At 37.0% G+C, this 27424-nt stretch overlaps 1 protein-coding gene across 3 annotated transcripts in view; it reads right to left on the reverse strand.

Annotated features, from left to right (window-relative positions):
* LOC113051694 (T-cell immunomodulatory protein-like) overlaps positions 1 to 27424 on the reverse strand; it is a 130689-nt gene that overhangs the window by 73562 nt on the left and 29703 nt on the right. For all 3 annotated transcript variants that reach the window (XM_026215654.1, XM_026215653.1, XM_026215652.1), the window contains exons 7-9: positions 25385 to 25431; positions 17733 to 17814; positions 3667 to 3761 (exon numbers count right to left, since the gene is read on the reverse strand). In XM_026215654.1, coding sequence (XP_026071439.1) covers positions 3667 to 3761; positions 17733 to 17814; positions 25385 to 25431 — 224 coding nt within the window. The remainder of the gene's footprint in view (positions 1 to 3666; positions 3762 to 17732; positions 17815 to 25384; positions 25432 to 27424) is intronic.

A 27424-nucleotide genomic window follows, 5' to 3' on the forward strand; every position in this document is an offset into this window, starting at 1 on the left:
ACCAGTGTAGCTTGTTGTTTTCTGTCCTCTAAAAAGAATGGAAGGGGAGAAAACAGAGAAGAAAAGAAAGAAAGACCAATAATGGACTGAGACAAAGTGATGGACAGATGGGAATATAATGAAAGAGTCAAACTTTTCTTTCTTTCAGTATATCTGATGATGAAGACTAGCACCCGTGGCAGGCGGACAAAAGCTGACACGTGTTCCCCGCCCTTTACATTCTTGCCCTCTACTAGTCTCCGTCCAATGTTGTTCCCTTTCTCTCTGGTCCCAAGGCTTGTGACAGGCAGATTGTGTGTGTGTGTGTGTGTGTGTGTGCGTGTGTGTGTGTGCGTGCGTGTGTGTGTGTGTGTGAGGGCAGAGAGATAACCGCTGCCTTCTACTGTGAGGCTGACATTCAGCAAAGAGCATGAGCTGCCAGACCACAGCAGCCCTTTAACACAATGAGCTCTAAATAACCATATGCCACTATTATTATTGCTTTTATTGTAATCTATTATCATAATTTGAATCTTCATATATTCAGTGGATAATATATACTTTGAATACAAGATGATTTCCTGAATGCCCCTTATGGGATCCATTTATTGGAATAACAATCAAACCATCAATCAATGTCAGACAATCCATAAATCAATTTTAAATGTAGGGTTGATAAAACAAGTAATGGTTTTCTGATTAATAAAAAAAACAAAAACAAACATGAATGAGGCTGATAAATGTCGTGTCGTATGCAAACTTCTTGACAGAGGGGTTTTTAGATGCGCAATCACTGGTGTAGAGGGAGAAGAGCAATGGGGAGAGAACACAACCCTGAGGAGCTCCAGTGCTGATCGTAGGAGTGCATTTTATACTCATAATCAGGGCTTGACATTAACTTTTTTGCTCACTAGCCAATGTGGCTAGTGGTTTTCCAAAGTTACTAGCCACACAGCATTTTTACTAGCCACATTTTTGTTGTTGTGAATATACTATCATATTATATACCAGCCATTCTCAACCTGACTTCCACTTTTCGTTGAAAAGTCTTTTGTTTTCCTGTCTCTTCTTCCTTTGTGGTTTCATTGTCAGGTTTTCTTGTGTGTTGTCTGCTCACTGGGTTTTGTTACACCTTTTATATGTCGCCACATAGCTCCACAACGACGTAACTCCAGCAGGGCAGCTAGCTGTTTCTTCGTTTCTGTCACTAGCGCGCAAGCGCAAAGGCAACACTGTGTGCATTAGTGATGCGCGGGTCGGGTTGGGATGGGTAAAGAAATTGTCACTTCATTTTTTGGGGCAGGTAATTTAAAAAAAATATCCATATACTGTATGTTGTAGTGTTGGGCGATATGGTCATTTTTCAAATCAGATCAGATGGACGATACACTATATATACACTATATTAAAGTGCCTGGGTGGAGCAAGAGAGAGACTCTTTGTTCTTGTCATAGCATAACTATTTGGTGTTTTAAACCGCGCAGGTGCCCCAGAGAGAGCATATGGAATCGCCAATAATAGAAAAAATAAACACTAATACCGGATATAAACAAACACGTTTAATATAAAGTAGGCTATTCAAAACAGGTAGGTTCATATTAGGGCTGCACGTTCTCAAGTTTTTCATTAACCGTTAACCGAGGCCCTTAGCGGTTAATACTCGGTTAACCATAGTGTGCCATAGTAACCATAACCATAGTAATTTCCGGACATTGGCCTAAAAAAAAAAAGGAATGTCCTACAAAATTTAATCTCTCCGGTCAAATTGTCCTATTAAAACTGCCTAATAATGCCGCCCATTAACACAATCTGAATTTGAGATTAAGCCTAAAATGTATAAGGCAAAAGGTAACAAGCAGACTCCGCGGCCGCCTCGCTAAGGCTATGACTATGACTATGTTTGACACGTACAATATTTGAAAATCGATAATTATTTATTTATTTATTTAAATTACATATAAACATATTTTCCTATTATATTTTGCCTGGAAACGCTTCCAACAAGGCGTCAGTTCTATTTCTAGCATGCACGCGTCGAGCCGCGCCTGAGCCGCGCGTCTCACGCAGGCAGTCGGCAAGCTCTAACCTGTTAACATGGGAACCGAATTAAAAACAGACACGCCACGCAGCTGAGATGCTTTCGCCACGCATTCAGTGTGTCCTGACCGGCCTAATGATGCCCGGGTGTTGGCTGTTGAGATTACAACAACGAGGTTGTACTTGAAGTATATCTAAGCGCTGTATTGCAATACTTGCATTTTGCCCCTTCACTCGTATTAGCCCGCTTCATATTAGAAAAATGACTTCTTCTTGTGGACATTACAAATGTCTGGGAGCGCTCTGGCGGTCTCTGGTGGTGCAAAAATGTATTACAACTAAATTCAATGCACGCCATTGACGTCACTTAACCGAGCAAAATGTTTCACTCGGTTACACAATTTTTAACGGTTAATCGGTTAACCGGTTAACCATGGACACCCCTAGTTCATATACTTGGAGTAAAGTTGAATTGAAATGCTGCATCAGTCAAACAGCGCTCTGGACCGCGCGTCCCAAGACGAGACCGACGCACCACCATAGAAACAAGAATGAGATGCATTGTAACATAACTATGGCATTAAACTCAGTTAGTGAGGACTTGTTTAAAATATTGCACATATAAAAAAATTTTCAGATTACTTGTTAAAGTGCAATGAAATACCTTATATCTGCCGACGACATATGTCTGTTTGTGGATAGAGACTTCTTCGGCTACATAATCCTCATTTGCGTGCGCGTGTGTGAAATGTGGTGCTGAAGTGAAATAGCTGGGCAGTTTGATAGCTCATAACCTGTAGGTCGGGTAAGGAAACTTTACTTTATTTGTGGGGCGGGCCAAATAATTTCATAAAAGCGGTACTCGCGGGTTGGAAAAAACCCCGACCCGTGCATCACTAGAGTGCATGTAATACTCATGGGAGTTGTAGTCTCATAGTGTCACACTGCAATATGGCTTATTTCATATGCCTTTTAAAAACAGTACAATTATTCAACCCGCCAAACTGGCTAGTTGGAGTCCCTTTGTTACCCGCCACGAGCAAAATCCACCCGCATTTGGCGGGCGTTAATGTCAAGCTCTGCTCATAATAATTAATATTTTATTCCTGTGATAAGAAATTACAAATTTCCACTACCCACTTCAGTGTCCTATGATCCTTCAGAAATCATTGTAATATGCTAATTTGATTTTCAAGAAACATTTCAAAATTGAAGAACGTTGTGCTCCTTAATATTTTTGTGGAAACTGAAATAATTATTTTCAGGATTCTTTTATGAAGAATATAAAGTTTAAAAGAACTGCATTTATTTGAAACAGAAATCTATACATGCCTTTACTGTCACTTTTGATCACATGCATCCTTGCTTAGTAAAAGTATTAATTTATTAAAAAAATAAAAAATACATTTTCAATCTGAATCAAATTAACTGAATCAAATTGAGAGCTTGTGAGTCAAATTAAATAAGTAAATCTGTATAAATGCCTAGCCCTACCACTGATCCATCTCTCGAAGCTATCCATTGGTTTTAGAAAAGACTGACAATGTCACTGTCCTCACAGCAGCTCAGAGCTTACGGACAGATACAAACAGATGAAAGGGTGGTGGGGTGGAAGAGTGTGACACAGTAATAATGAAGGGGCTTGTGTACCTCTGTCTCTCCAGGCTTGACCAGGTAAATTGCACTTCTGTCACACGCATTATCCATGCAGACTGGCAACAGGTGGTCTTGGGAGCCATCACCGTCTGAGGCAAAACAGAAAGAGGGAGAGAGAGAGAGAGAGAGAGAGCGTGAGGAGGTAAAATGATGTCCGTGATATACTAATGCATCGTTTCATTGGGTTTGTAACGCTCCACAATTCAGCATATGGAGATAACATCATGTGATCTTGAGCGTGTGTAATGGAGTGTGTAGCAGCCTGATGCATAGCAGTTTGTCCTGGTGTCAGAATCCTGTGCCCGAGTCTTTATTCCTTCATGTTTACCACTTGCATGCTTGACACAAAGTACCTACAGTACTGTTAATATGAAATATTAACAAATCAGGAGATCGATAAATGAAATCAAGAAAAGAAAAAGCAACTCGACTGAATATTGGAAAGAGAAGAACTGGAGGCAGAGCAGTGGTGTGAAATGTATGCATTAACATTCATAGCATCTACCACACACCAAATAGCCACGTAGATCAAACTGGCAGCCTGAGGAGAAAAAGAGAATAACACGCAAACACACAAGTTTATATTGCTATCATGGTGAGGACTTTCCACTTTCGGATTCCTGAAGTGCAAACTGTAAAGCACGTTGCTCGCAATGTCAAGGTCATGGGTTTGATTTTTGAATATATGTATTTGGTTGTGTCGCAGTATACAAGTATTGACGATTTTAAATAATGATATCATGGTGATACTGCATGTATAATAATATCATAAATAAGCCAGCGCCAGGAACTTTGGATACCAGTCTAACATAGTAGATGGCTGTATAACACTGGTTGCCTAATGTAAAAAAAAAACAAAAAAAAAAAAACAATCAGCAGTAAGCACTTTGACCTCCATCATCCTGCAAATTTCTCCATTGTAGGATTAAGTTAGTTTGCTAGCACTGAAATAAATGGGAAATGTTACATTAAGGTCGTAGCTATGTTGTTACAGCTCCTTTAGAATATTGTTTTTTTTTCTTTTCTTCAAAATCTATCTATCTACAGAGACCGCAACACGAGCACCACCCGACTGCACAAAATGCCCCCATCACAAGAGAAAGCTGCAGCCGCACAGAGATCCTCCAGCCTGTTTGTGCCCCGCACAAAGTCTCTTCACACGGGACATGGCAAGCGGCAGAACTGAGGTGGCACTCGCGCCTTGGTCCCGCGGTGGATGTTACCAGAAAAGCCCAAATGGTGTCACAATTTAGCTTTGTACACTGAGGCGGGAACTGGAACAATTCTTTCTTACTCCATTACTGGCAGCGAACTATATTAAAGCTAATGATAGTGCTATGCCTAAATGCTAGTATTTCCTGTCACTGTTTAAGTTCAGAGATGAAGACCGCTATCTACGAACTCAAATGAAACAACTACCATGAATCTTGCATGATTTAAATTTTTTTTTGTGTAAATATCGATATTCCATTTTTGAGAATCGATACAGTATCGCTAAACAAAATATCACGATACTCACACATATCGATATTTTAGCTATATCGATAACAGCCCTAGTGTTCACTGCTGTGTTTGTCTGTGTGTTCACTGATGTGTTCATTAACTTTAATGGGTTAAATGCAGAGCACAAATTCCGAGTATGGGACACAATACTTGGCCAAATGACACTCCACTTTCACTTTATATACTCAGCAAGAAAGATAAAGTTTTACGAAGAATATCACTTTACAAAACCCAGTGAATAAGCTAAAGTATTCTTGAACAGAAATATTGTATGTTACAAGAAACAGAATAAAATAATAATTCTGACCAGTATTTAGAAAACAGAATGAAACGGTAATAAAGACCATCAGTAAATAAGTTATTTTTATTGTGTTAAATAAAATTAATGTCTAAAGTTAGTAAATTACCTCTCGTAGTCCTAAAATGCAGTCCTAAGAAGCATTTAGCAAAATACAAATTACATTTCTCATTTTTTTTCGCACTTTCTTGCAACTTGCGGTTTGAATTAAGATGGAAACTAGTCGCAGTAGCCCCAGTATACTTCAAACGTAATCAAAGAACAACTGATCTGACGTCATTTTGAACAAAATCCGGCCTAAACGAAGTTCGTTTTGAGTTTGTTTCGGCAGTTGGAAACAACTCACCAAAGCAATCTTTCTGGGGGAGTGCAATGCAAACTGAATATACTATAATAATATAACAATAATAAACCTTTGTTTTTATCAAAAGTAAATCATGACACACATAAAATATAAAAAGGGTTAACAATTTATCCAGTTTTATAAAATAAATGAGCACTAATAAAATAAAGAAACAAACTGACTCCAATATTTTTTGTTTTTTTCCACATCATGAAAAAGTTCTCAGACTATGAGCCATTCATACTTCCCATAAATGACTGATTATGGAATGGTTCCTTTGTATTGCAAACTTGATACTTGACTTAGAATATATAAATACATATAAATACATTTAGAGCACTTAACTTAATGATTGCTATCTGTATTGTGGAGAGACTTTCAACCAGCATAACAAGACAATCACCCTTTGCACCTTTAAAGAAGCCTTTTTTTTCTCTCTGATCCCAAAATGTAGCTGACTTAGACCTGGGGACGTTTTTGAATACAATTTAAGCAAAACCTCACAAACTGTACATACAATATACCTTATCACCAAAAATCAGAGAAGAGCTGCCTTCCATTATTGAGATAAAGAATATATGCAGCTTTTTGTTTTCGAGTATGAGCAAGTTACTTATTGCCGCTAATGACTTCAGCTTCCTGCTGGTACAGTACTCATGCTAGGATTGTTCATTTTAACCGGTTAACTGTTAACTGACAGTTAAGAATTTTGACCGATTAATACAATCAGTTAAATGGTTTAAAAAGTAATTTATTTATTTATTTTCAGTAATTTATCAAAATATTTAAAAAGGTTTGCTGTATGGTTAAAATATGCTAAAAAGAAAGTGTTTTTTTTTAGAGAGAGAGAGACAAAAAACATGTTGCGTATAAGTCAAATTTTTTATTTAATTCAGAAATAGGGCTAATGCCGACTCAAAATGTTTTCAAACATTATAATAAACACTGTAAACATAGCTACGCTATTTTAGTTCCATTTTTTTTCCTTCTAATAGTGGAACTTCTCCTTTTAGTCATAAAGAATGGAATTGTAAAATGTTTGCCTTTATTTGTGTACATTCACAATAAAACCAAATCTAAGTATCTTTTGTAAGCCTAAAGAAAAATAGGATGTCGCTTTCTGCCATCTGGTTTCCTTTCTCGCAGCACAAAAATGAACCGAAACTCTACATACTGGGCTACTTGTAGCACAGTTTTTCGTAAATTTTCTTAAGTAAAAATATATTTCTCATATAGGCCTATTTATTTGCTATATATATATAGGCCTAGGCTATATATAGCCTAGTGTTGTTTTCTCTGCTCGCAGAAGCGCTGCAGGTGCGTGATGTGAAATGATGACCATGTGATTCTTCATATTTTGTTGTTTGTAAAACAAATGTAAAATGAATTCCCTGGAAACAAATGTTAGTTTTTTTTTACGGGTCACCGACACTAAGCTATCCTTTGTAATTTAATTTAAATCTTATTAAAAATAATCTAGTAGAAGTAAAAAACACACACACACACACACACACACAAAAAACCTTTATGACAACCCCCCGTCCACACACACACACACACACACACACACACACACGTCACACACATCACACACATCTTCATTTAGACACGTGTCATTAAAATGAACTGTAACTCCGTGAATACTCGACGAAGAGATATGAGAGCTATATCTGTAGAAAGCCTGACATGTCTACTTTTAAACTAATATTCTGTGATAAAGTAATACTGTACATATGAAAAAAAGCGATGTCCATTTTTCACGTCTCTCTTCATTATCTTCTAATGAGACCACGCCCCCACGCTGAACGCTCTATTCAGATTCTAATGTTTCACTGAAGCGCGCGGCTTAACTACACCCACACAACAGAAGAAAAAGCAGCGAGACTGTTCTTCAAGTTTTTTTTTATTTTACTGTTTGCTTTGCAATCAGAGGAATAAGACACTTCACCTCAAAAAGATGTGATGTGGATTACCTCAGGATTTGAGATTTGGATTTCCTCAGAAAAAAAAGGATGAAGTGCTTTATTCAGCAGAGATCATAAACAGGAGTAAGTCTCTTTTTATTTATCTATATACTTGTACTAGTTTTCACATAACGTGGAAATATTTTACTAGTTATACTTTTTCCAAATACTTTTTCCAAACTACAATTCCTGACTAAATGTATAATCAAGTGAAACATTATGAAGTTTCAATAACAATATACAATAATATACCATTCAAAAGCTTGATGTAAATAATATAAATGTTACAAATAAAGGTAGCTGTAATAAATGTAACAAACAATGCTGTTCTTTCAATTTAACCCCCACCAAAAAAACCCCAGAAAAAATATATTCTCAGCTCTTTTCAACATAACTAATAATAATAATAATAATAATAATGATAATAATAACAATAAATGTTTTTTTTTGTGTAGAAAATCAGATTGTTAAAAGGATTTCTGAAGGATTGTGTGACTGAAGCAATGAAGCAAAAACTTTTGAAAGTCAGCTTTGATTGTTCCTGATAAACTGTTTTACTGCACTCGCAAGTCAATATTAAATTATGTTGTGGGATAATTAAATATATTCTAAATAAACTACAAACATAAAATTATATACATTTATTTTGTCCTCACATTCTTTCTTGTAACTTCTCCCTCTCAGTGACACAGCTGACTGAAAGGCTCATTATGCAGCTCATTATGCAGGCCTTTGTCTGCTCAGGTGTAAATCACAATGATATTCATGATACGACTTTTACAAACAAAAAGTGTCTTAGAAAATTTAAATCAATATATTGTTTTCTGTGAGTGAGTAAACAAGATCATTTTCACATAATTTAGAAAGAAAAATTCTAGGATACAAGCTCCAGTTCTCAAAAGTCCCGGGAACCTATGTTATTTATGTGTTTTATGGCCTTATTCAAGTGATTTAACATTTATTTTCTCAAAAACACAAACATGTACATACATGCTGCTCACATATTATTATAGCCCAGTTTGTGCGGATTAGAGTGAGATTAGACTTTAGACATTTAGATGTTTATAAGAAACTGAAAAAAGCACAAATGTCAGGGCATGATGAAACTTCTCCAGGCCCCAAAAATACCCTTAGACTCCAGAGGGTTAAAAGAGGACATCTCTGCCATTCGTTACCTTCCTGACAGCGCTCTAGTTTTGAATTCTATTCAGCTAATGAATAATGCATTTAGCTGTCACATGTACAAAAAGAAGGAGCAATTACCATCCTGATAGAGCAGATGGAGAATTTTGTCAAACATATGTTGTGCATTCATAATGACACGTCCATGTCAAGACTGACTACATTCTGACAGTGCACATTCATGAATTATAATACTTTTGCAATGTACATGTGTTCGAGGGTGTGACTCTTGCAGTTCTGATCAAGCCTAACTTGAATTCTGAACTGGGTTATGGTGTTTTTCTCTTCCCATACACCTTTATTGTATATGAAGAAACTAAAGTAATAATAATGCTAAATAAAAAATATTGATGTTAATCAGTAAATTTAAAAACACGTTTTTCAAAATGGGAACAAGACAGGTATCTGAGAATGTTACAGTCCAGACTTGAACCTGTATTACCCAAGTGCTCATCTGTCACTGCACTACAAATATAATTTATTGACTTGCTCATTTAATGACTTGCTCAAGTCAAATCGAACTCATATTATACGATATGATACGATATACGATATAACGAAACAATGGCAACACTGATTCAAATGAGTTCTGTCATATTGCAGTAATTCCAGCACCAAATTTCACTCCATTTTACACTACAGTTCAAAACTTGTGCGTGCTGGTATGTTTTTGAACGAAGTCTGCTTTTATTTGGTCAAAAAATAACATTGTGGCCAAAACAATAATATTGTGAAATATTACAATTTAAAATAAACATTTTCTATTTTCATATATTTTAAAACACAATTTATTCCTTTGATGGCGAAGCTAAAATTTCTGCACCCAGTACTCCATTACTTAGGCTTCAATGTCACAAGATATGACAGAAATCATTCTCATCATCAATCATATGCTTATTTGAAGCTGAAACATTTCTGAGATACATTTTTAAGGATCCTTTGATCAATATAAACAGTAGTTATTTGAAACCGAATGTTTAGTAACAACACAATTGTTTTTACTGTCACTTTGATATAATAGTATTAACTTTGTTCAAAAATTAAATAAATAAAAAAACTGAAAACCGCAAAGAGAAAAAAAATGAACACGAAAGATTATTCTTCTCAAAACCATGTATACTTGTTAATTTATTCCTTAGTGTTAAAAATAGTGCTGCCAATAGAATAATGTTCTGATTTCCATGTAATCTTTAAAGGGGTCATGAATTGAGAAATCACCTTTTACTTGAGCTTTGGATATATAAGAGGTCATTGTACTAAAATAACATCCTCTAAGTTTCAGAAATTAAAACGTCCTGGTTACTGAAAAGCTTTTATTGATTCCAGGCCCAGTGAACGCCAGATCCTGTAATCTAAGAGAGGTCAAATACCGCCTCCACAGAATAATATCAATGCCTTATTCTGTAGCCCGCCCACTGATTCACACATGTCATAGTAGGAAAATAATGTAAGTGCCGCTAAACTGTATCGAGCAACCAAGCAATAAACATGCCGTTGAAGATCACAAAATATTGTTCAGTGCCTGGTTGTGGAAGAACACAGTCGCTGCATAACTTTCCTTCAGATTCAAATATTAGGAATGCATGGTTGAATTTAGTTTTTAATGAAGTTACAGCTTACGTGAGTAAAACATTGAGCATATGTTCACTTCATTTCAGCGCAAATTCCTCTGTAAACAAGACGCTGGATTTACTGAGAGACTGAGATTAAGAAGCAATGCTGTGCCATCTATATTGGATCAGATAGGAATGGCGCATGAAACACTTAATTGAGTAAAAAATACTTATATAATGTGTCGCTATTGCTTTGTTAAAGACAGCTTGATATGTCCTGATTATGTGTACGTGTCTAACCAAAGTCACAGAATTAGGGATGCATGACATATCGGCCACCATATCGGTATCAGCCGATAAATGTTAACGTTGTTATGGGAAGAGAGCATTCACAATGGAGCTGCACCTTCATGAACAGAGCAGTTAAGTTAACTTGTGCATTTGCAATATTTTGTTTATTTTATGCATATGGGTTTGATTTATCACACATAGAATGCATTTGGTTAAGCTAATAGAGGGTTAATACAGTGTTTAATTTAGGCGGTGATCATCATTAGCTCAGCGCACGCAGCTCAAACAGCAGCGCACAACATTAATGACGAGGACTATCATATATATATCATTATGATTAGAAATACTATTATAATAAAATGTTGTGAATTCTTTGGTTTAATTTGTTATGTTTCAGCATATTGTTGTGGGAAGCGTGCATCCACAACAAAAGGTTATCGGTATCAGCCAAAATTTTTGTAACTGTGCATCCCTAAACAGAATGCTCAGAAGGACGTCGCTTGTCAAACAGACACTCAGAAAGTTAGTTTACTATGAAAAACTGTTATCCAATCATAGCAGTGGGTGTTTACTTCCAAGTTTTTAATGCGGTACAGCCATAAAAACCCTGCATTTCTCGAGCCGGTCTCAAATCCAAGATAGAAAATAGCCTATTACTTAATGATTTTGATGTTTTTGAATGTAAAAACCATGCGAATATCATATGCGGATGTCAGACAACAGTATAAAAACATTTTAAAAGGCCAGTTCATGACCCCTTTAAAAAGTTGTGGAATCAGAGTTGCAATTTGTCTGACAATATATATGACCCTAGTCTTAAGTTTACATTTTTGCAAATTGAGATTTATACTTCATCTGAAAACATGAAAGCTGAATAAATAAGCTTTCCATTGATGTACGGTTTATTAGTATCGGACAATATTTGGCCGAGATACAACTATTTGAAAATCTGAAATGTGAGGGTGCAAAAAAAATCTAAATACCGATAATGTATAATACTGTCTAAATGAATTCTTAGCAATGCATAATACTAATCAAAAAATAAGTTTTGATAAATTTAAGATATACAAATTATCTTCATGGAACATGATCTTTACTTAACATACTAATGATCTTTGGCTTAAAAACAAACAATAATTTTGACCCATACAATGTTTTTTTGGCTACTGCTAAAAAATATATCCCAGTGACTTAAGACTTAGTCCATGGTCACATATTATTACCTTGTGGCAAACTGAAGAAAACAACTTCACCCTTATATTCCAAGTAAAACTAGACAAACTGCACAATTTTGAAATTTCTAATCTGCATGTCACCACATTCAGACAGCAGCTGGATGCTGGTCCACATTCAGATGGACCCAAGAGCTACAGTAAGATCCCTGCTTGGCATGGTAATATGATGATATATCTGCTCTGAGATCAGTGCTGTATCAGCTGAGGTGGGAGAGATCATTAGCCAGACCTGCTTGTTACTAAACAGGATTGGAATTTCCTTCATTTTTTCGAGCGGATTATTTATAGCTGATTTAAAACATTCAACGAGCCTCTTGCAGTGACTGCCGTAAGTATTTTGCTGGAGTGTTTGGAGCAGAAAAGGATGGGTGGAGAATACTAACGGAGAGAGCGAGAGCTAGAGGAGAGGAGCTGAGAGAAGGTCACTGGGGTGTATCTTTGATCTGCCACTTAGGTGTGGGATGGAGAAGAGAGCCGTGCCATAACTGACAGCCAGGAGTGTGATCAGAATAACACCCATTTCAAATCAAACAAGCGGACCCTCTTTTTTCACCCTCCCCTGCACATATTCCCTGACTCTCTTCCCACCTTCCTCCCACCTCCTCTCACTTCTCGGCACAGCATATACCTTTCACTGCATACCACGTTCCTTTCATTTCGTTCATTTGAAATGAGGCTTTGAAGCACCTCGTATTCACAATTTCTCTCACCGTTTCACCGTAGGTCAAATTTAACGTTTATCTCTGCTCGCAGGTGCTGCAAACCTAATGTTTCTTTTTTTCTAATTAAGTGCCGATTCAAAAGTTAGCTGAAAAAAGGCAGAACGAAAGCAAAAATCAAGGCTGCTGCTTTGATGATCAGTACAATTACACCATTCAAACCAAGCCCACATCCCTGAGCGCCAAGCCTTCTGCCATTTATAGAAAGCGTAACGCGGCGGGACCTGGTTTTTCAGTGCCCACTCAAGCCAGCCGAAGGTATAATGTCAGGATGTGTCCTTGGCTTCAGAGGAAGCCATTCGCTTCCCATTACCACCCACTTAATGGGAGCAGCATCGCTATGATTCACATGTATTGCATGTGTGTATGTGGGAGGGGCTGAGAATGCTGCGGGAAATGGTGTGTATTTGTCTTCACCCCCAGCACCCATCCACTACCACGTTCTATCCTGTCAAAGACGATCACCATCATGAAGCTGTAGCCTGTTCCTCACACCAAATCATCTCATAATGACTCTACAGCCTCCTACACTCACACACTACTGCAGCTAATTGGTGCCGACAGTCTGATGCCTGTGTGCAAGTACCAGATGGAGGTGAAAAGCATTGGAGGGAACCAAAAAACAGAAAAGGAAAATGAAAAAGGACAAAAGAGAGACAGATGTGGATCATTAGGGTTCAGAAAAGATCTTCACAGTCCTGTCTCCAGAACAAGTGCCTGACACTAATCCAATAAAGCGCTTTTCTGTGTGAGCCTCCATTATTGACTTGGGCATGACCGCACATACATGTAGAATAGGGCTCCTTTAGCATACACGTCTCATTCGATCCCCAACATCATTTATCATCCTAAATCACAGTCTACAGTTCATTTTCTCTTTATATATATATATATATATATATATATATATATATATATATATATATATATATCTCTTCATATCTTCCCACCCACCCAACCTCCCGCTTTGCATCGCATTCCGTCACTGTGACATCTGTGAAGCAGTAAAGGTCACATACGACGCATCTCAAAGGTTTAGGAAGTCATAATTATAGGGCAGCTTACAAAGGCCACCTATGTCCCAACATCCTGCTTACCAGGCAAACATCATTGCATGTACATCAGAACAATTTCATTAAGCTTATATTTAAAGGTTTATTTTGGAATGGGGAAGTAAAACTGAAAACAAGGAAATTAAATATACAGCATTATTTTGCATTAAAATGAAACACAGTAACATTGTTTTGTCATATACTGTATTATTTATTTGTCACCTGCCAATGCCACGTATTGAAAAGCTCAGATGCTCTTCACTTAGGGATTAATAGTTGTGATGACACTAATACTTGTGGTGACTTGTGTTTCCTAAAACTAAAGGCTGGAATACACTACACAATTTTTGCCCTGATTTTCTGCTGATTTACAGTCTGGAGAAATTGATGCTAGTTGCTGAAAGTCAGAGCCAGTCTGCAGATCTGAGTTGACAGATTTCATAGAAATTTGTGTAGTGTATGATGGTCACAGACTCTTATTGTTTTAGCTTAAGACTAGTCTAAGGATTTGAACCACGTTTGATATTTTGAGCAAATTTTTGAACGCATTGTTTTTCGCCAAAATGCTTACGTTTGACCGCGAGTTTGTTGTGATCAGAACAACTTTAAAGTCTGGTGGTGTTTGATCTTCAATTGTTTTAAGGCTCCGATATTCTTCAAATTAAGTTAATTTTTTGTTTGGGGGCAAAAAGTAGTTAAAAAAGGCCGTTCAACCCCCTTTTTATATTTTATGTAGTGTCATGAATTACTTTTGATGGAAACAAAAGTTTATTATATGTTTGTTTGGCATTTTTTATTTATTGTATACCCTTTAAATTAGCTTATTGATAGAACAACAGCAGCAGCAGCAGTATGGTGTAACATTTATTTGAAACATGTATTTGGTACTTGCTACTTTATATCTTTACGCTTTCCTTTCATTCTTTTCATGGCTTTGGAAAGCTTCACACGGATATTTGTCTGTGTCGTCGACACCAAGCTTCATTGCAATTTCTTTCTAGGAATCAAATGCTTTCTCTAAATCTTTAAAATCTGTCCGTGAGCAATCGTACAGGTGCGGATATATTTGTGCAGCTCAACTATTTGACACTCAAATATACAGTGTATTCATGTTGTTAGTGACTAGGGGATTTGTTCTCTTGCCTGACCTCCACTGAATGAGAGACTATAGTACCTGAGAAAAAAAAAAATTGCACGTCAAAGAAGGTGGAGTTTCAGAACAGCTCAAAGGTGTTTAGGAGCCAACACAAGGTCCCCCAGAAATGTTCTTACCAGTTCATTCTTTGATTTTTTTTTGTAGTATATTGGGGCCTTTATGATCAGTTTTTCCTCTGACATATTGGGTCCGCGTCCGTTCTTATGCCAAAAATAGGGTAATTTCAAAAGGTGGCCAATGAATCGGTAGGTAAATAAATACAAGAAAGAAGCCCAACTTCAATTCAGTGTGTAAACATTTCAATGATGTCAACAATGTCAGCTACATTTTCAAGGCTAAATATTCTATCAATGTTGATGGAGATTTTTTTTTTCTCACAAAAATGTTCACAAATAAATGAAAACATGTATTATGTCTAAGGGTGCAGTAGTTGCCAATTTAACTGCAGAAAATGAAGAATAAAAGACAATGTGATAACAGGAATTCAACAGCTGCATTATTTTAGCTGCTATAATAACTGCTGTTATAGTTTTTTTACTTTTAAAAATGTTTTTATTTTTAGATTTTCTATTGTCATTTTAATTTTGATTAACGTTTTAGTAATTTAGTTGTGCTTTTGTCATTTTATTTTTTATCGTTTTGATTAATTCCCATTTTAAGCTATTTTAATACATCAACTTAAACTTAATTCAAATGAAAAATGTTGCTTTGGCAACTGAAATGAAATAAGGTTAACTTTTTATTAGAGTTGTTCCGATTCCAATACTAGTATCAGAAATATCTCCGATACCACAACAAATTCTGGCATCGGCGAGTACATGAACCCATATACCGATCCGATAACATTTTCTTAAACAAGACCTAGGTATGACCGCTAGCTTTGCCTAACCGCTGCACGGTTCTTCTTCACTGCTCAGAATGCATTGCAAACACAGGAAGTTGTGCTGTGTTTCCACAAGCAACCCCTGTTAAAAGCAGCGAAGAAGAAATTAAAATGTGTTAGCAGTATGTCCGCTGTTTAGCAGTATTTCAGACTGGACCAACCAGACAGTAAAATGGTGACTAGGGATGCCACAAGTACTGGCACTTCACTACCAAGTCGGTGCTGAAAATTAAAAAAATGTGATGATACCCGGGTCTCTGTAGTACCGGTAACATAGTAAGTTACAGACTTACTATGTATATTCGGTACCCGCAGCTGCATTTAGTCCCTTCCATGTTAGTCTAAGCGCACGGGTCTCCAGACTGTAGCCAAATATATACTAGTGTCTGTGAATATTAAACTGCAAAATACTATTTAAATATTACTCCTGCAAATTCTACATCTCTGTGGGGGACAGGTGCAGATGCGCAGGAGCTCGCTGTTTTGTAGTCTCTGCCGTGTTACTATATGAGGACACGAACGCATAAATCGTCACTTCATGAGAATTTACCGTCTCATTTGAGAAAACTGTCATATAAACACAGACACTAAAAGATCTTCATGGCAAACCATCAAAATAAATGTATATTAAGCTACTGTTGTAGCCTACAGTAGATTTAGCTATGTCTATGTAGTAATAATAATACGTCTCTATTAATAATAATAATAATAATAATTATGCCTAGACGTTTGCTTGTTTTTTACTTGTTTTGTTGTAAAGAGATTATCTGATTAATATATAATTTTTTTCCCCTAGACTTATTTGTTGCAGTTTTTTATACAGTTATATTCTAAAACTAAAATACCTTTTTGAGTTTGCGGTGTTAGATTTTTGGATGCATTTGAAGTTCTTTTTCCCTTAAGAAAATAAATAATATTACTGTCAAATTCAAGTCAGATAATAAAAATACTGTAATAAATACAGTAGTTCATTATGTATTTGTTCATGCTTTATTAAGGGATAAGTCTGAAGCACTCCATAAAATAATTCTAGCAATTTACACAGGGCTAGTAGTATATACAGCTGTATATACAGATACACACCCAGGTATCGGATCAGTACTTGTTATCGGCCGATACCATGAGCCCAGGTATCGGAATCGGTTTCTGGAAGAGAAAAGGGGTATCGGAACATCTCTACTTTTTATTATATTTTATTACGGCAAATGTATATTTTATTTCAAGTAAATCTTTTAGGGTTTTCGTTTCAGCTACTATAATAACCATGATCCCAAAAAGCATAATAGCCTGACTGATTGGGCATCAAGTGAAAAACTCCATCCTGCTTAAAACTCACATCCTTTGAAGCTCTTTGATGTGAAACCACTATAACAGCTTGAAGTGACATTTTCCAAAATGACATGAGAAAGAGATCAGAGAAAACAGATTAAACAGTGCAAGGAAGGGCTCTTGTTTGGTCAGATAAGGTAGCTTTGAATATAAAGGCAAAGCTCCTGAGATGCAGCTCAGAATCTTAGGTCAATTTCACATAGCTTATTAATCATTTATGCTATGTGAGATTCAACTGTCAGTGTCATCCCTGCCATCAGTGGGATGCTTTTGGAAAGGGGAAATTTGTATTGTTAATATTTAATAGGATCCTACAGGAACTAATATTCAATTTGGCACCATGTGTGTGCATAGACTCTCTGTGTTGCATGTGTATTGACGTTAGAAACTCAAGGCTATTTTCAGATTCTGAAATGCATAAGAATTTAGCATATTATGCATGAATTATCCCAGAAATCACAGCCAGTGTTTGGTTGTATTGGAGTGCGTGCATGTAATGCCACCTCTAAACACAACAAAAATGGGCCTCACACAGTGATATGATAAACTCACCGAAGTCTACGAATGCAGATTGGCCCACATGCTTCGCATTCTCCGGTGCCTTTACAGACAGGGTTTGGGTGAAGTTCCCATCCTAATGAACAGAAAGATTTAACAGGATTAAAACACACACACTTTCATTTCATATAAAAAGTACATTTCCTTTCATGCAGGGCTTACAGCTGTAGAAAAGAAATCCTGTCCTTGGGCAGCAGAAAAAATGCATTTAATTTCTAAAGTGTCAGTGGAGCTGTCAGAACAGAGCTAATAATTCAGTGCATCAGCCGCTGTGGGCATGAATGAGAGGGAGCCAGTGCTGACATGGGTTAGGGATCATTCTGTGCGTCTGTACTTCTTGATGGACATTACGAGACAATGCAGCAAAACAAAACAAATGTGTGGTCTGACCAGCTGAATTTAAAGGGGAAGCTTCAATCTGATTGACAGGGCATGAGGCAGTGGGGCAGAGAGAGCAGAAGGTAACTGATGGCAGATGTGCGGTGTAGGTGTGGACTGAAGGCAATTGGCAAGTAGGCAGCAGGGGTCACAGAATGACAGCTGATTGGAGTTTGGAGAGGTCAGAGGGCAGGGTAAGGCTACTGTGCACATTGATTAGCCCATGTAAGCCAGAGCACAGCATGGCACTGGTGATCAAAGCACATCTTGGAAACTTACTAATACAGGAGCTTCAGAAAAGCCTGGGAGACTCAGGCATCCACACAAAAAATGCTATACAGTGCACTGACTGTCCACTACAATAACATGAAGCAGACAGCAGAGAGACACATCCAATTCACAAGGACCAGATCAAAGCCACATTACTACTGAACGATGAGTCATTTGTTATGTCCAATGCTCACTACAGGTCTTACAAGGTATGGATAGAGAAGACAGGTAGAAGAATATGTCAGAATGAATGAGAATGAACTGAAACAAAACTGAAGGATGTCAACAGAACAAAGAGATGGTGAGACAGAGCTATATTGGTTTTTATATCACCATCAGAAGGCTGCAGCCTTATTTTAAACTTTTGTAAATGATTTCCCATATTAATCTACACTTCATACACCACAAAGCAACAAAAGTGTTTTTGCAAAGATGTTTTCCATGCGTCTTAACTGAGAGAAGTACTGAATCTGGCCATACCGCGGACCCACTTTATATTAAGTGGCCTTAACTACTATGTACTTACATTTTAATTAATAATTTAGTACAATGTACTTATTGTGTACATACATGTTATTACATTGTAATTATTTAAAAAAACATGTAATTACATCTGTATTTAATTTGAGTAATTACATTTATAATTACACTGTTGACCCATACTTTACACCTTAACCCACCCTTGAAATTACCCATACCTCCAACCCTCTCCCTAACCTTACCCCTATCCCACCTCAATAGCAGCAAAAGTGTTTTACAATACAATATGAACACAATAAGTACATTGTACTTATTTTTTTATGTAAGTACATAGTAGTTAAGGCCACCTAATATAAAGTGGGACCCATACGGCTATAAAGCCCAGACTGGTCGACTGTTGCAGTGAAGTTTCTCACAATCTCCATATACAGTATGATCATGAAGCTCAATAAGAGTGACCATCAACTTATAGGTCACCAATGCTCTTCTCCTCCGATTGCTTAGTTTAGTCAGGAAGCCAGTGTCCTGGTTGTTCAAAACTTCTTCAATTAAGGATTATAGAGACCACGTGCTCCTGTCAACTTTTAATGCAGCATACATTGTTTTGTAGTATTGCCCCAGATCTGTGTCTCAACACGATCCCTTGACCTCATGGCTTGGTTTTTGCACCGATATGATTTTAAGCTGTTAGACCTTATTTAGACAAGGTGTGTGCCTTTCCATAATGCCCAATCAATTGAATTTGCCACAGGTGAACCCCAGTTGAAGTACAGAAACAACTCCAGAACATCCAGCAAAACTAATGGAATTAACTGAAGATAAATTTCAAGTGGTTTTTAAGGTTCATTTATTTTTTTATAAATAGGCAAAGCTGTCACAAATCAGTTTTTTTTATTTGTAATTAAGGTATTTGAAGTGAATACTGATGTGGAAATAAAGCCATTTAAAGCAGTTTAACAAAAGCTGCAAAAATGTGGGAAAAATATATACACAATTTAAATGACTAAATTAAGTATTTCAGTAGAAAGCTGGTCTCCAACTGAGTTCCAGTGTATTTTCTCCAACACTTCACAAGAACACACCCCCCCCCCTACTCCCACCAACCTGTAACTGACCATAAAATGCTTCATTACCTCCAGTACCATCTGAAGCTCAGTCAGCACAAAACACCTCGGTCTAATCACTTCAGCTCTGCCAGATGCATCATATCGGTCAGCTTTTTAAGTCGTTCAAACCAAGATGGCAGGGTGGTAATTGGGCTCATTATATGTGATGACACTTTGCATTACATGTGATGACACTTTGGATCACATTTTCAGAGGGGAATAGGAAAAAATAGGGTCTCTGCTTACTTCTAATATATATATATTTTTTAAATAATACAATTCTAGCTTTTGTAAAGAAACAACCTGGATCACATGAAACATTGAGGACAGCTGTGGCACATTTATAATATGTAAAATAGTCAATTTTGTTGTGAATATTACATATTCACAAAAATGCATTCATAAAAAAAGACTATGTGTGTTATTAGTCTTTTTGTAGTGGCACTTGATAAATGGAGCTGGTTTATGCGGCCTGAGGGTTTGTTCATAATTCTCATGCACAAAACTCAAATGTATCCTTCTTTCTGAGTGGACAGTGTTTATCCATCTCCTTGGAAAACTCCCTTGAGCCTTCGCTCTGAAACTGCAGGCACGCATCTGGCGGTCATGTATTCTATCGATTGGTGCATGATTGCGGGAGGCAGTTCAACTGTAATGTTATTGTGGCTTAGTTAAAGATAATGGTGACTTGACTTGCTCACCCTAATCTTCTTAGAGTAGAATGAGGCTGTGTTGAGTCACAGGGTCTGTCTCATTGAATTGATTGAACACTGATGTTAATAGGAAGGGGCTGCAACTGTGGCATGTTGGCTTCAGGGGCTTGTGAGTAACTGTATGTTTAGCTGGAGAATGTGTTCTGTGTTCCACAGAATAAAGTCAGTCAGTTTTGGAAAAACATAAGAGTGGGTAAATCATAACAGAACTCTAATTTTTGGGTGAACTATCCTGAGATATAAGGATACTTGACATTTTTCTGCTTTAGATCACCCTTCCAAACATATGACAGCTAACCTGTTTTCAAATCATGCACAAATATTTTCATATTTTTATCCAAGTTTCTGTTGGCCTGGGCCGGAATTTAGATTATCTTATAGACAGGAAATGGTTTAAAGTTATAATAACATTCTCTGAGGGCTGTTGGACTGAGGGGTTTTGCTAACGCTTACTAAATGCTAAACCTTGCTGTTTGATGATCATTAGCAAACAGAAAGCCTTCTGTTATAATAGGCGCTATGCATTCTAAAGGATTTATGGAGTGAATAGCGTTAATTGTTGCTTTTCAACAAAAGAAATCTCTTGCTGCTTCGCCATAACCATGTTAAATCCCTGATTAACAAGAAGAGCAGAGAGGAAACTTCACAGTAAATAAATAGAGAAGAACAGAATACATCAGCCTCCCTCTGGCCTCATTACATGTTATGTGTGTATTTTACGTTTATTGTATGCAGAACACACAGGCATAGTAAAGCTGCACAATAATAGTTAAGGTGATAATCACAATTATTTTGCTCAAAAATTAAAAACTTGATTATTAAATAAAGGTTTTTCTCATGTGAGATTTTTAATAATCAAAATTATTCCACTTTTAAGTAAACAAATTTATTTGACCTCATCTACAGTAGTTTCCTGACTTATGTTCATATATCATATAGATTAAAGCAGCACTATATAACTTTTGGCGCTCTAGCAATGAATAAATAGAACTGCATGCATCCCGTGGAATAACATAATCACATCTCCAAGTTTATGTCTATGACGATACATGTATGCATGTGTTACTCCACAACGACCAACCAAGCTAAAATAGTCCAAACATAAGCACTTATACTTGTAACGTAGTGATTTGGGATAGGACAAAAAACACGGTTTTTAAGATGAATTCATGATGTACTCGCTCATTATATACATTTAGCATATTTTGAACACAGAAAAAGATACATAGTGCTGCTTTAACACATTTTATACTTTATGAAAACTGATAAAACCTTAAGAAGCTTCTCTCAAAAGCTAAACCAGTGAAATTCCTAACATTAATTTAAATAATTCCAAATGAATTAGAATGTTTTTTTCTATCAAAACAACAAAAACAAAAATGTATGGCTGCTGAGTACATTCACCTGTGCAACAATATAATAACAAAAAATTATTATTACTGCTGAGCAAATTTTCTTGCAGATGATGTCGCAGCAAAAAGCACAAGCAACATTTTGAAGGAACTCAGAGTGATTGTATTGCACATTAATTTGAAAATGTTGCTTGTCTGTATTTTTAGATTTTTGTTTGGTTTTATTACAGCAAAAAGAGAGCGCATGGTTGCCAGGTTGGGCAGATTGCATTATCATAAGAGAAAAGCTGATTGATTATGACTGTGGGATCTAAACTAATGGTCTATAGCAAGCCCAAGCTTGAAAGTTTGTGGAGGCTTGTAAACCAATGCAAGATAAAGGAAATGTCAAATGAATAAAAAAAAAAAAAAAGGTGTAAATAACCAGCTGTCCAATATTGCAGACGATTATGGTTAATAAAAAAAAAAAAAAAAAAAAAATTATATATATATATATATATATATATATATATATATATATATATATATATATATATATATATATATACATATATATATATAAAATAAAAAAAATGTGATCTTGTTTTAAACACAATTAATTGTGTAACACTATATAGTGATATTTGTTGACGACAGAGTCAGTCATATAGAAGCACACATTAAAAAGGAAAGAGATTTCTCAAAAGGATCACATGAATATTAACATGATTATTACATTTTAGAAATGTTACATTTTACATAATATACCATTTTATTGAAAGCAACATTCTGTACATGGCATTCAATGTACACATTTTTCTGTACTTGCTTTCCCTGGAAATCAAACCCATGACCTTGTTGTTTGCGAGCTCTATGCTTCAATATTTGAGCTACAGGGAAGCTGAGATGTATGCTGGAACAAAAAGAAGAACTTCAGCTATCATGAATGCTGACAGGAGTACACAATGTAACTATCTACTCCATATTCATCCACAGCGGTCTGAAGCCCTCTGGTAGTATATACACACACACACACACATATACATATATATAGTAAAGAGGGCACATAAAGATGGTCTGATTGTGGCTTTGGGTTGTAAATACAGGCTGTGGGTTGACTGTGTGGCTCCTGTGCGACTGACACATAGCGTGTTTAAGTGCCACAGTACACTGAATGAGTTTTGGAGCGGCAGCCATGACTGGGATCATCAGGGATTTACATGTGAGCAAGCACAATGTGTAAGGATGCATTAATGTTACAAGGGCAGCCATAATTACATAGTCATGGTGTTTCCATCAAACGGTGGGCTAACTCTGTAACCTGAGCTGAGGGAAAAACAAATAATGCACTGAGCTAAAGAATCAGAGGGCTGATTTTTTAAGGCTCGTTTGTTTGGTCGGGCGGCTCCGTCTAGCTGCTAAAATGACTGATGGCGTCTCGTATTACAGTAATGACTTTGCATGCAGTCTACAGCTGAAGCTTTTCAATTTAAACAAACACTGGAGCTGCTGTGTGCGCGTGTGTGTATAATCAGAGCCGGGAAGAAGTGTTTAAGGAGAGTGCGAGGAAAGTAATTAAAAGGAGGGTGCTACAGGAAGCACAGGGCACTGGCCTGTGACCAAAGACTGTTAACTCAAAAACCTCACAGTAAATAGGGGCAGGATTATCGCGGTTTTACTGGAAGACACTTCTCTGTGAGGTGCGCACACGAGTATGATTCTGAGGGGTGGTGTTTGTTTGTTTGTGTGTGTAAGAGTCAGTAATCACAAGACTAGTCACCAGTCGGCTGTGTTTTTTATTGGGATCCTTTAATCCTCTTTCAAGGAATATGAACTAATCCGGCTGCTGCCTCAGATGTGTATTAGTAATTGCCCATCACTCCCCATCTTTTAATCATCCACCCACTTTTCTCCTCCTTTTCTTTATTTCCACTCTGCCTGTCTGTCTTCACAGCATGTCATTTTATCCATCCCTGCACTTCTGTCACCAGCGTCTTGCTCTCAGAATGAAATGATGAGGCGCCCTGCTGGAGGAGGAGAGGTGATCTAACCCGACTCCCTCCCTCTAGAACTGTGGAGCACCATCAGCAGCGGCGCGCCACGAACTCATGCGACGCTGGAACAGAATAGAGGGCAGTGGAAATGCTTCTGGAAAAGCTGCGGTGCTTCAAGGAGAAGCAGCACTGACCTTTTACAGTCAGCTTGGGTCATTGCAGCACATTGTAATCCTCTTTCTCTCTTGCTCGCTTGCTATGTTCCACTATTTATCATCTGCTATTTTTGTAGTTTCCCACCTGCTCAGAGATGCTTTTTTATGAAAGTCTAGCTCAACTTCCTTCACTTTTTCACCTCTGATTTTTCTAGGTTTTCTCCACTTTAAGTCTTTCCATCCATCTTTCTATGCCTCTGTTTTCTAACTCTAGTTTGACCTCTGGCTTTGTGTTCTTCCGTCTCTCACATTAAAACCTACTCTTGCTGTATAATGGAGCTGTGACCTAGAAGTTAGCAGCAGCAGGACGAAAGCATATGTGATGGTACATAGCTCACTACTTTATTATATACACTACTGTTCAAAAGTTTGGGCAGTAGTATTCTTTTTTATAAAGAAATTCCAACTCTTATTCGACAAGGACGTTTTAAAATTCATCAAAAGTGACAGTAAAGACATTTTAAATTGTCATAAAAGCATACATCTAAAATAATAATAAAAAAGTGATGTTCGCTTGATCTTATCATCAAAGAATCCTGAAAAAAGTATCACAATTTGCACACAAATATTAATCAGCACAATGGTTTTAAACACTGATAATGAAAATTAAAATGCATTTCAATGCAAAACCAGTGTCGTTTAAATCAACCAACCCACAAAGTTCAACTAAGCACTAAATGTGTTGAAATACCGCTGTCTCTATTTAAAAATAATAACAATAACTTCAATTATTGTATAAGAAATCCTTGTGTTAATTTTCTATTGATCATTGCAGATATTAATCGCGTGATGGTAAGGAACACTAGGTGCATGCTGTATAGTCGAACACACTTTCAGTGTTTTAAAGAGCTGATTCAGGTGTCAGGAATGCTGCGATGGAGTGACACGGTCTCAGCAAAGTGTGACAGATTCGAAAAAGTCCAAGTGCTGCATCCTCCAGAAGAGGACTTAGATCCGACCCACAACATGTGCATTTGCCATGCAAACTGCTCATTTGTTTTGCCGTGTTTCCTGATTCATAGAATTCTTTAGTGGATCTTTGCTAATACAACACTGACAGCTCATGCAAATAAATGACTGCAAGCAGTGGGAATTGCCTCCTCAATGTTAATACTCTAGTGTTAAAGATTAAAGTGCAGGAAGCAATACTCTAATCTACCTTATTGATCCAGGTCTCATATCCATCCATGGTGGTGAGGAACAAATCTGTGAGAAAACAAAGAGAGATAAAGAGAAAGAGATCATTAGTTATTTCACAAAATGACCAGACCTCCTTGCTTTGCCAGTGCGGTTCTGATTTAAGCAAGCTAGTAAGTGTGAGAGCCATCATCAACAGGTGGAAGTATAGATCCCTGTGACAGAAAGAGAAATGGACCAATGCCATCGTGCTGGCAGCAGCTGCTCCTCGTTCATCCTGCAGAACGGTATTGCACAGTAAGAGACTTTGCCGGTGTCCTGACATTTTATCCAACCCGTCACATTTTTCTACCAGGGTTTACTGCGCATGCGCACATCAATATTGCATCCTTTTTCTCATGCTGAACAATAATATTTAATGTATCTGCATTAGTGTAAGGGTAGGTTTAAGGTTGTGGTAGGTGTAAACATTAATAAACCGAAACTTTACAGTGGCATTTTTCATTGTCAAACTGTACTACCGACTGTTTTAATAAGAGGTAGCACAATATGACAGGATAGGACAAATCGACAGAACAACGGACCTTAATTAAGCAAACAAACCTGGAATTGAGGAAGCAAGCAGCAATCTGATTATCGCAACAAACCTTTGATGGAAGCATACTGACAAAAGCACAGTTGAACCAGTCGAATCAAATACACGTGTGAAACGATAACCCATATGCTCAGTATATTGACATATTAAACAGAAGCCCAGCTGTGAAACTGAACCTTAGCTCAATATAAGCCGTGCGTCACCTCCAATTAGTCTTTGAAATGCTGACATTTTCAGATGCTCAATATATCGATGGTGTTCCCTACATCACCATTACGACCCGCGTGATTTCATCTGCTGTGTGTCCTTCTCTCAATAACTGAACACACCACGGGTATTATCAAGCATGATTCTCCTGACAGAGTCCGATATGGAGTTATTACACTGATTGGCACAGACGAGTGGTGTAACTTTCTCTTGCTGTCCATGTTTTTCATTCTTTTGTGTGATGATGGCTTCATTCTAGAGGCCTGGACATGTTATGGAGATAAAGTAAGAGGCATGTACCAGCCCGGTGTTATTTTTTGTAAGACTTGCACTACTTTCAAATGCAGAAGTCATTGCTTCAGGTGTGTGAGAGTGACAAAACGCAAGAAGAAGAGAGTCGTATCACGGAGAACATTTTCTTTACTCTTTTAAAACAAACACACGTAACCTTGTATGTAAATATACTCTAAAACAAGTCTGTCTGCACTGAAATCTAAATATTTGGGAAGCAGTACAGTCACAGCCTATAAGCACATATTTGATGTTTCATTCATTTTTGATCCAATGATATTTCAGCGCGGCCACAGCTACATGGCACATCACTTTTAAGATGTCCTGGTTCCCGAAAGTAATTTCCAATTCATTTTCCACATGGGAAAAAGCATCAATAAATAGTTGTAATCCATGAAGAAAACCACCCACTCAAAAATCCACAACATTATGTAAATGTCTGATTATACAGTATATACGTATACTGGTTAGTCAGTCAAAGATACCAAGATGATTTATTCATAATACTATGAATGAGATAAACAACTGGTAAATTCCATGGAATCGCTTGAAGAACCTTTAGAAGCACCTTTGTTTTTAAGAGAGTATGTCTTCAAGATACTGTAGAAAGAACAGCCTTTACAGCTCACAGAAAGGATGGAAATGGTGATGAAAAACTAAAATAAAACTTGAACCTGATAAATATTGTAAGTGGACCATAGAGAAATCAAATGAATTGCTACAGAGGAGCAGAATTGTTCACCACCAAAATGAAACCTCTGTTCTCATTTACTTGGCCTCACAGCATTCAAAACCAGCATGACTGAAAACAAAAGAACATTGAGAAATGTTCATTGAGAGGTTTTTTTGTTCATTCAAATGGAAGTCAGCAGTTGGTTACACACATTCTTTCAAATATCTTCTTTTAAGTTCTGAAGATTAAGGAAAGTCGTGCAGGTGGGCGGGTGGAGGTTATGAAAAGTCAAAGTC

The sequence above is a fragment of the Carassius auratus genome, chromosome 32 (genome assembly GCF_003368295.1).
Source record: "Carassius auratus strain Wakin chromosome 32, ASM336829v1, whole genome shotgun sequence".
Lineage (NCBI taxonomy): Eukaryota > Metazoa > Chordata > Actinopteri > Cypriniformes > Cyprinidae > Carassius > Carassius auratus.